Source organism: Leptodactylus fuscus, chromosome 6 (genome assembly GCF_031893055.1).
Source record: "Leptodactylus fuscus isolate aLepFus1 chromosome 6, aLepFus1.hap2, whole genome shotgun sequence".
NCBI classification, from domain to species: domain Eukaryota; kingdom Metazoa; phylum Chordata; class Amphibia; order Anura; family Leptodactylidae; genus Leptodactylus; species Leptodactylus fuscus.
In genome coordinates, this window is record NC_134270.1 from 44,851,489 (window position 1) to 44,862,126 (window position 10,638).

At 43.0% G+C, this 10,638-nt stretch overlaps 1 protein-coding gene across 2 annotated transcripts; it reads left to right on the top strand.

Annotated features, from left to right (window-relative positions):
* The first annotated feature begins 114 nt into the window (after positions 1–114).
* Positions 115–9,175, top strand: PARK7 (Parkinsonism associated deglycase). Of its 2 annotated transcripts, none has more exons than XM_075279829.1 (6): positions 115–303; positions 1,370–1,471; positions 5,986–6,045; positions 6,267–6,336; positions 7,110–7,196; positions 8,766–9,175. In XM_075279829.1, the coding sequence occupies exons 1-6, from the start codon at positions 214–216 to the stop codon at positions 8,924–8,926; spliced, it is 570 nt and encodes a 189-aa protein (XP_075135930.1). In that variant the 5' UTR covers positions 115–213; the 3' UTR covers positions 8,927–9,175. The 2 variants fall into 2 exon arrangements, with proteins under 2 accessions (XP_075135930.1, XP_075135931.1); XM_075279830.1 differs by lacking the exon at positions 115–303 and adding an exon at positions 654–731.
* The last annotated feature ends 1,463 nt before the right edge of the window (positions 9,176–10,638 follow it).

The following is a 10,638-nucleotide window of genomic DNA, read 5'->3' on the forward strand; positions in this document are numbered from 1 at the left end:
AACCCTGTTTATGCACATATAACGCAGTTACGTGTAATACTAGAACTTGACCACTAGATGGCGATAAGACATTCATTTAATTCGCGTTTAGGAAGTTTGTCCGCAGTGGCTTCCTGTAGCTGTGGTTATAGGGGGTGTAGCTGCTGCTCGCTCAATGCTGGTTGACATTTCAGTGTTGCAGGAATAGAAAGCTGCTTTGACTTCTCCAGCGTTATGGCCGGCAAGAGAGCCCTGGTGATCCTGGCCAAGGGGGCAGAGGAGATGGAGACCGTCATACCCACTGATGTGATGAGGAGGGCTGGGGTGAGTAGTGGTGCAGCTGGGGGCTTGCAGCATGGACTCTGCTATGTGTGCAGCTGGGGGCTTGCAGCATGGACTCTGCTATGTGTGCAGCTGGGGGCTTGCAGCATGGACTCTGCTATGTGTGCAGCTGCTCTGGGTCTGTAATAGTTTATCTGAGAAATTGAAACTGCACTTTAAAGGGGCTCTATCAGCAAAATCATGCTGATAGAGCCCCACATATGCGTGAATAGCCTTTAAAAAGGCTATTCAGGCACCGTAAATGCTATATTAAACACTGGGCAGACATTCAGGGTGCGCCGTCTTCTTCAGCCACGCCTCTTCTTCCTCCGACGTCCTCTGGTCCCGTCTTCCTCCGACGCTCGCGAGCGGACAGAGGCGGGGATGAAGAAGACAGCGCACCCTGAATGCCCGCCCAGCGTGCACGATCCGTAAGTAGATCACATTCTTTTTTAGGTTTTATTTTAAAACGGGGGGGGGGGGGTAGTTTAATATAACATTTACGGTGCCTGAATAGCCTTTTTAAAGGCTATTCACGCATATGTGGGGCTCTATCAGCCTGATTTTGCTGATAGAGCCCCTTTAATTCTGATCAGAAAGGCAAAGTCTTCAGGGTTTGTAATGGTCCTCAAGATAGGGGAGAAGCCCCAAAGTAAAGGCCCCTGGGATTACGAGAATACGGGTCCCTGAGTCCACCGTCTGGATGGACCAGCAATGCAAAAGTGTGACCGCAGCCTCATTCACTTCCATGTCACTAACAGATTGAGCAGGAGACATCGCTCCCTAGGCCACAGAAGTGAATGGAGCGCTGGTCACACACGACACTGCTTACTTTACATGGGGCACACATTATCGGGATCATATGAGTCTCGTTTGGGACCATTTTAGAAAAAAAGTTACAAATTCCGTTCTCTAAATAAATTGGATGACAGTGGATCAGTGACAGCAAATTGGTGCTTGTACTAATAGGGTGCTGTTTTGTGGGGGGATTGCATAAATCCCTTTACCCTCTTGTACCTTTTGTTGTAAGTATATGTATATTATAAATTAATTTTTGTGTAATGCACAGATCATCGTGACAGTAGCGGGACTGACGGGCAAAGATCCAGTCCAGTGCAGCAGGGACGTCGTCATCTGTCCAGACACCAGCCTAGAGGAAGCCAGGACAAAGGTAATCCAGAGTACTGAGGAAGGGTCGGTGGTGTAATATCTGTTCCCCTGCTGGACCATAGATATTGTCATCGACCTTATCCAATTTAATGTGAGTTACAAAACCAGGAAACCGCTGATGGGTCAGCCATTGTGGTTCGTACATATCGGAAGAGAGCAGCCATGTTTTTCTATTCCTGTAGACTCTTAATATAAAGGACCTGGCTGATTTATGTTGCCGATTATTGTAGGACAGTGGACATGCATATTGTCATATAATGTATACAATATCAGTGGGAGTCTGTCAGCGTGTTTGACGGGTCATTGATAGATATGCTGTAAAGTAGTTAAGATATACCTAAGGGCTAGTTCACACGGCGGACAAGTTTTCTGCCGTGTGTTTTGCCTTTTGGCGCGGATAGTGCGACGGGATGCCAATGCAGTGTATCAGCATTCCATTGCGGCATTCTGCTGCTGATTAGGCCGAATGAATGGGCCTAAATAGGAGCGTGTCCCGAGCCGCGGCCGTCACAGCTGACTCCGCCACGAAATCCTTGGCAAGATAGGGCATGTGGCTTCTTTTTTTTTTTCTGCCAAAATCCGCCTACCACAAACTGTGTGAACTAGCCCTAAGTGGTCATACTAGTTGTATTACAAAGAAAAAGGAGTTTTCCTTCACCTTGTGCCATGATTGCAACAGTCATGGGCTATTTCTGTCTGTCTGTCTGCTCTGAATGCTTAGGAGTCTGCTCTTCTTGGTTTCTTGGGTGGATGCTAAAGTTGTCACCCGACAAGGCATTCACTTAAGTCAAGACACTCCACAGAAAGGAACTGCACAGGGGACAATTTTGGCACAATGCAGATAAAAGATTATCATGTGTCTCCTACAACTCCTTTGGTTGAGGTACAGGCAACGGCTTTACACCTCACTGATCTAGCACAGTCAGAACAGCTGACTCTCTATTTAACCACTTCTATGCTGTGCTCCAGCATATAGTAAGGAGCAGAAACAGTGATTCTCTAAGAGTAAGTTCACACGGAGTAACGTGCCGCGTGATGTGGCACGTATACGGCGTGTGAGACTTTGAGTGCCGTATACGCTCCCATTGATTTCAATGGGAGCCTGGATCGTATATGCCGCGTTATTTTGCGGCGCTCAAAGTCTCACACGCCGTATATGTGCCACATCACGCGGCACGTTACTCTGTGTGAACTTAGCCTTAGGCCTCGTTCACATCTGTGTTTGGATTCCTTCCGGAGGAGTCCACATGAGGACCCCCCTCCTGAACAGAATACCGAACGCAATTGCAAGCAGTATGCCAGTGAAAGCACACGGACCCCATAGACTATGTGCTTGCCACCAGATCTCCTCAGGGATCATGCAGATAGGAAAGTAATTCACAATCTACTTTCCTGTCCGCATGATTCGTGCGGGCAACACGCGGAAAGCACACAGACCCCATTATAGTCTATGGGGTTCGTGTGCTTTTAGTGCACACCGCTTGCAGTTGCGTTCCGTATTCCATTCGGGAAGGGGGGGGCCTCATGTGGAATCCCCGAACGGAATACCAAATGCAGATGTGAACGAAGTGTAATGCACTATCCTAAAGATGCAGCATTTAGCAGGGAAGTAGCTATAATTTTACCTATATTGGGGGATTTGAATGCTGAATGAATATATATATATATATATATATATATATATATATATATATATATATATATATATATAGAATTTTATTTATTTTTTTTTATTTTTTTTTTTATTGATATCAGATATAGCAGGTTATAGTTCACAGGCCCCACCACTCCTGAACGTCAACTATTTCATAAAAATTCCCATCCAACGCCCATGATATTCTAAGTTGTGCAGTTATGGTTGCTTTTGGTCAGGGATTATGTCCACATTGGGGATTGGATTTTTTTTTTTCCCAGTTTGACTGAACAGCATAGCATTTTGGTTTATATTTGACAATCGTGAATGGTGCAGTATGCTGTGCTGTTATATAACTTAGGCGGGTTATTGCAGCGCTAAAGGTCAGAATTTCTGGCACTCCGTAGGACACGGCTCGGGCTAATTTAGGAAGTCTCCTTCTGCCAATTATTCTCTCATCTACAGTTTAACCCTTTTGGGTGCCAGAGCCATATTACTTTATATAAAATGAGTTTGCCTGAAGGGTTTTACATTAAAAAGTTGGGTTAATTTTGCATCTTTGCTTTATTTTTGTAACCTTAATGTTCTGTTATCTTATGCATTTATCCTTCAGTTATACACATATAGCTTTCAGAAATCTGCCCATAGAATTGGCACACTGTTTAACTCCATCTACTGTCAGACATGTGGCCATACACATTAGATTTATGTTGGTTTAGAACATCATCTTCAGCAGCACTGAAAACCCATCTATTGTTTATAGGATTCTGACCATGAAAACAGATACCAGAGAGGAGTAAAAGGACTGGGCTGTTTGATTCTTATCTTCTTCAGGCTAAGGCAGCTCTTTCTTTTTTTTTTTTTTCTTTTGCAGATTTTGCTGCGGTTTTTTTGAGCCAAAGCCAGTGGATTGAGCAGGAGGTAAAAGTATAAGAACCTTCTATATATTTCCCATTTCTTATTCCTTTTGTAGCCAATCTTGGCTTTGGCTTAAAAAACTGCAGCAAAATCTGCAACTAATAGAGCTGCGTTTCCACAACGTGGAGCCTTAGCCTTACAGTTTTGTTCTCACAGGAAGTTGCTTACTTCCGTATCAGCATTCAAACACATGCATGCTCACCCTGATTAAGGAGAGGTTGGGAGGAATAGCTATGGGCCGAATAACAATTTATATGACCGCTATCTAAAGTGTATGGCAAGCGTTACTCAACTGCACAACTTCTTCTAGATTTAGTTTCGGTGAACCTGTCCTTATAGACCAGCGGTTTAGTGTCTCAGGTAAAGATGTCTGCAGCTGTTTTAGAAAAAAAATACTTACCGTATGTCTGTTCTCCTGAGCATTCAGTGATGCTGGGGAAAGTACCCCTCAGTTTCATAGTGTATAAGCCAGACCTCAGGCACATGTACAGTGAAACTGAGGTGTACCACAGGTGCCAGGAGTCTGTGTCTCATCTTTAGGTAGGTGTTTTGTAAAATTTTTGTCTTAAAGGGATTCAAGCATTAAAATGACATTTTTTTGTCCCTAATAGGTAGGAATAGCCTTAAGACAGGCTATTCTTCTCCTACCTTTAGATGTCTTCTCCACGCCGCCGTTTGGTAGAAGTCCCGGTTTTCTTCTGTATGCAAATGAGTTCTCTCGCAGCACTGGGGGCGGTCCCCAGCGCTCAAACAGAACTGGGGGCGTCACCAATGCTGCTAGAGAACTCTCCAGCGCCGCCTCCATCTTCGTCTGGAATGCCTCTCTCCGTGTCTTCTTCTTGTGCTGGGCTTCAAACTTCTAGGCATGCACAGACTGCTCTGCCATCTAGGCCATTTTTTGTGTAGTACGCTTGTGTAAGTGGCCACAAAAAAATGGCCGCAGGCATGTGCATTCGACTCTGTCCGATGGCAGAGCTGACTGCGCAAGCCTAGAAGTTTGAAGCCAGCGCTGGAAGAAGACGCGGAGAGAGGTGTTGCAGACAAAGTTAGAGCCGGCGGCGTCCCCAATGCTGTGAGAGAACTCTCCAGCGCCGCCTTCATCTTCGTCTGGAATGGCCTCTTTGTGTCTTCTTCCGGCCCTGGGTTAAAACTCCTTGGCCTCGGACAAAGCTGTCTGCGCTTGCCCGCCAGCCACAACAAAATAGCTGCTTACACAGTAAGTGTAAGTGGCCATATTCTTGTGGCCGGCGGGCATGCGCAGTTTAAACCCAGCGCCGGAAGAAGACTCGAAGAGAGGCCGTTCCAGACTAAGAGGCTGCACTGGAGCTTTCTCTCGCAGCATTGGAGACTCCCCCAGTGCTGTTTGAGCGCTGGGCCCCGCCCTCAGTGCTGTGAGAGAACTCATTTGCATACTGTCGAAAACCGGGATTTCTACCGAACGGTGGCCTGGCGAAGAATAGCCTTTCTTAAAACTATTCCGATATGGTAGGCAGAAAAAAAAATACAATTTTAATGATAGAATCCCTTTAAGTAGGTTATGTAAAACGCTACATTCTCCCCACACACTTGACATCTAAAGACCTTTCCCAATATACTTAACATTCGTATAGTTATACCCACTTCCCCTTTTAACAACTCTTTATATATACCACAGGCCTCACCGCCTACGCTTGACAGTCAGTGTCCTCAGTCTGGGTTTGGACCCAATGGCCACCTGTCAACTACTCGTCTCCATGCCGTGACATCACTTTATAAGGTTGTCTGGTGTGGACAATGTCCTCAATCACAATCTGTTATTAGTTACTCTGGATGTATTCACACTACAGTTCTAACTTGGTTATTTAAAAAAATAAATAAATAAATAAATTGGGGGTTTCTGCCTATTCAAGACATGATGGATATTTTTGTTTTTATGCATGGGAATAACCATTAAACTATGGTCTCTTACAATTTTTGTCTTCCAGGGCCCTTATGATGTTATAGTGCTTCCTGGAGGTAACCTTGGCGCTCAGAACTTGTCAGAGGTAATACGGCTACCAAATATTGACCATAATAAAAACTGATTTTTTTTTTTTTTTTTTTTTTCAACGCTGCACCAATTTCAGCCATGAGTTGGAAGTACAGAGCTGCCAGTTTTTGACTGTTGTTTTTTAGTCCTATACTCTCTACAATTGTGATGTTTGTAATTCCTCCTGTTCAATAAAGCTTCAGAAATCTGAATATTTTTTTTTTTTTTCCTTTCCAGTCTCCGGCAGTAAAAGAGGTTTTGCAAGAACAAGATGCCAAGAAGGGTTTCATTGCTGCAATATGTGCTGGTATAGTTACATTTTACTTTATTGGATTTACTTGGTGTCATACAGATGTGACAATGGAGGTCAAACACAAAATCTAAAATTATGTTCGTTGCTGTCATAAGATAAGACATTTACAGTAGCGGAGTAACTGAACCAAAAATGAGCGCCCCGTCTGTCCATTCCCTTTTCATATACCATATACGGTAAAGATGGCGGACACAGTCTTCTGTCATGTCTGTTTTAGTTTTGTTATGGAAGAAGTGTTTTTTTTTTTTTTGTTTTTTTTTAAACTTCAGGCTCGCTTTTTACATCAATGCAGTCATTGAAGAGGGCTCCACTTGCCACTTAATGTCCATTGCTCTTATCCTGTGACAGATGAGCACAATGGCCATTATAGGGATTGTCCAATTATGGACACTTATTCAGTTCCCAAGGGATCTGGAGAACGGGGTACCAAAAGTCTCCCTAAGTCCTCCTTGTGAGTGCAGCCCTCCATTCTCTTCTATGGGACAGCTGGAACTGTGGTTCCCCATTCTCCTGATCCCTGGGGCACCCGGTGTTCGAGTGCATGTATTTCCTAACCTGTGGATAGGGGATAAGGGACAACCCCTCTAAATAACTGTAGTGTGAACCCACCCAAATACTCAGGAGGTTAAAGATTTGTGTTGCGACTCTATTTTTATCTTTGCTTGTTTTTACATAGTCCTTCCATGTTCAACACTGGTGCTGCTGTTGAATAGACCTTTAGTGGAAATAATTAAATGTACACCTAATGTAAATTTTACTCTTTACAGGTCCAACTGCGCTGCTGGCTCATGGTATAGGCTTTGGAAGATGCGTGACTACACATCCCCTTGCAAAGGATAAAATGATGACTGGAGGTACTGGCTTTATTTGTAAAGTAATATGGTATAACCTATGGATTTGCATAATCTTCCTGCAATGTATTTACTGTCTGCTTATGAGAATTTCCAGTATAACCGAAGTGATATGGGAGCAGTGAAGGGTTTTCACTCCTTGGACATTTTATGTGCCAGGACACTTTCAGTGCAATAATGGTGGGCATCGTTTCAATGTATACATCACTAGCCTCTGCCTGCGACTTCGTCTGCGTGTTTTTGGCATCAATGATCCGCCAAATTGCTGCCGTTGATGGTTCACCTGCTATGATCTTTTGACAGCTCTTAAGCTGTCCTGCTGCTGAACTTGTTTCTCACACCGTGTCAGTGATTGTTCCGGCATCTCAGCAGCTCGCTGGGATGCCATATAATGAGCATGTTGTTGGCGTTGATGATCTGGCGTTTCAGCAGCTCTCAAGTTGGCCTGGCACTGAAGTTGTTCTTTGCGCCGTGTCTGTAATTGTTTCGGCATCTCAGCAGCTTGCTACGACGCCATATAATGCATGTGTTGTTGGCGTCAATGATCTCTCTCAGCTCTGCTTGAGGAGAACTTCTGGCTACATAGCTCTCCTTGTGTGCCACAAATTAGATTTTCTCTTTCCAGGCATGTTTAAAATTGACAAACTGACATGAGCAAACACCTTTAATCCAAACTGTCAGTTTGTCTGCACCTCCTGGAACAGATCAGATAATATGCAGATGCATGTACACTGAGGGTTAGCGTGTGTTTACACAGAGAGATAACAGACCTGAGAGAAGCTGCTGCAGGAGCAATGTAATATAGTATAGGAACATAAATTCATAACAGTCATGAAGCCATGTCATTTACTGGGATAAAAAGTACCCTATGTTTTAATCGAGGTTACAATCTATGTGCCAGATTTCATTCAAATCCGTTTAGCCGTTTTTTGCGTGATTGAGGAACAAACACACAAACATCCAAACTTTCACAATTAAAAATTCTGCAAGTCAACATACTAGTAATACAGATGTGTACATGTTTTCTTTAGCAGCAGCCCAGATAGAGAATTTGAGTGTTTCTATTAAATGAAAAGTTAGATAGGTTAATTAAGTATATTACAATAATGTTCTCCAAAAACCCCAAAAGACAATTGCAACAACAAAAAAAATGAAATAAAACAATTACACTATAAAGTAGGTGGAATAGCCTTTTAGGCTAAGGTCCCACAGGGCGTAAACACTGCAATTTGCCTGTGGCGGGAAAATTTGTGGCGTTTTATAGTCAGGGCAAAGTGGATGGAGACCCAGGCCTACTTTGCGGTTAAAAACCGTCAGTTTTGGAAATCGCAGCATGTCCGTTATAACTACGGAAATGCTGATGGTTTCCCCATGGGTATAATTGAAACCGTGTGCAGAGGGTACTTCTACGAACTTTGTCTAAAGTGCTGTGGCAAGAACCGTGAAGCTTTGCAACGTGACGCCCTGTGGGGTCTAGGCCTTAGGTCTCCAAGCAAACGCCATACAACCTGATTTTGTGCATTATATACAATTTATGATCTTATTCTACCCTCTGGTTTCTTGTCTCTTCAGATCACTACAAGTACTCTGAGAATAGAGTGGAGCTGGACGGACACTTCATCACCAGCCGTGGACCTGGCACCAGCTTTGACTTTGGCCTTGCTATTGTAGAAGCCCTGATGGGTAAAGACGTAGCTAATCAAGTAAAGGCCCCTCTGGTCCTTAAGGATTAAGACCTCCCATTCACAATAGCTATCCTTCTTGTCCCTGGTAATGGAGATGAGCTAGATAAAGCAATCCCTGAAGTTCTAGGTCTTCTATTTCATGCAGTTCCAGATATTATATCTAGAGCTCAGCGGTCCATTAATTCATCATTTGACCTCTAACAATATTGCACTTAAACTGTAGCACTTAATTCTTATAAAGATCTGTTGAGGTGTGCGACTTATGTCTGACTTGGAATAAACCTCAATTAAAAAATATATATTCTGTTCTCTTGACTCTCTTCTACAGAACTGATGGAGGATACATCACATTGAGGTATAGCTATAGTTCGGGTACATTGAGACTACACAATTATGGTGGAATAAATAAGATATTGCATACATTGTATGACTATTGGCTACCAGATATTGGGGCAGCTGCTTTGTTCTTACCCTAGGGCAACTTCTACACAGTCACTATTTGGCCAGTAATTTTTTGCCTCTCCTATCAAGAAAATATAGCGCCAAAACAATTTTTACAAATGTATAGAAGTATCTTTAATGACCACCACAAATGGTGATGGTTTATATTGATCCATTTCATTGTAAAAACTTTTATACTAACTGGTGCTCACATGATGGATGATAATGATGTTATGCAAACCAAAATGGTCAAATGACTTAGCCCTGCCTTATAAATTACCCCATATCACGTAACGGCCATGATACATTGCATATAATAAGGCACAATGCTTGAATTTTAGGGTATACACTTATGTGTGCACGCCCGGATCTCAGACAGACCTTTCACTAGATGCTTCCTCTGGGGGTGAAGTGGCATAAATGACTTGGGTGAATTAGGTGGAGGAGATATGCCAGTCTATGTCCCTTCCATGCCACTCTCTTTAGTTTGGCCAAGACAGTGTTAAAAGCTCCACTTCCAAATATTATTATTGCAAGTGGCATGTAAGTCAGATCTCAGGTTTTTTCGTGTGTGTGTGTGTATATATATATATATATATATATATATATATATATATATATATATATATATATATATATATATAGTGATGCGGATTGTTGGTAAATCTGCCCCACTACATTGCCACCGACTTAATAACATTATGAGGCACTTAATACTCTGTCTACAACGTGATTATTTAAAGTGACTTATTTTCCATGATATACTGGGAAGAATATGTTTCCCAAGATGTAAATAGAGAAACAGTGCCTCTGTATGCTGCCTCTAGGGAGCTTCCACTTAGAGGGCAGCATACAGAGGCACGGTTTCCCTGTTTACATCTAGGAAAACAGATTTGCATATTCTTCCCATGATCATCATTCTGAACGTAAAACTCGTTCATAGTGAGCGGCGTAAAAAACAGATCCCATTGACTTGAATGGGTGCCGGCATACGCGCGCTACCCATTGAAATCAATGGGAGGCTTTTTTTACCTATTGCTTTCAATGGAGAGCGCGTGTATGCCAGCACCCATTCAAGTCAATGGGATCTTTTTTTTTTTTTTTTTTTTACACCGCTCACTCTGAACGAGTTTACATTCAGAATGAGCAGAGCGTAAACTCCATGTGCAGGTGCCCTAAGACTCCACACACCTGACAAGGTGGTTTATCCCTAAGGAGTGACTATCCCCATTACCATGATATACTGCATTTCTAAACATCCTGCAATTATAGATTTGAGCACCAGATGGCATCAGTATACACACTTAGCATATTTTTAT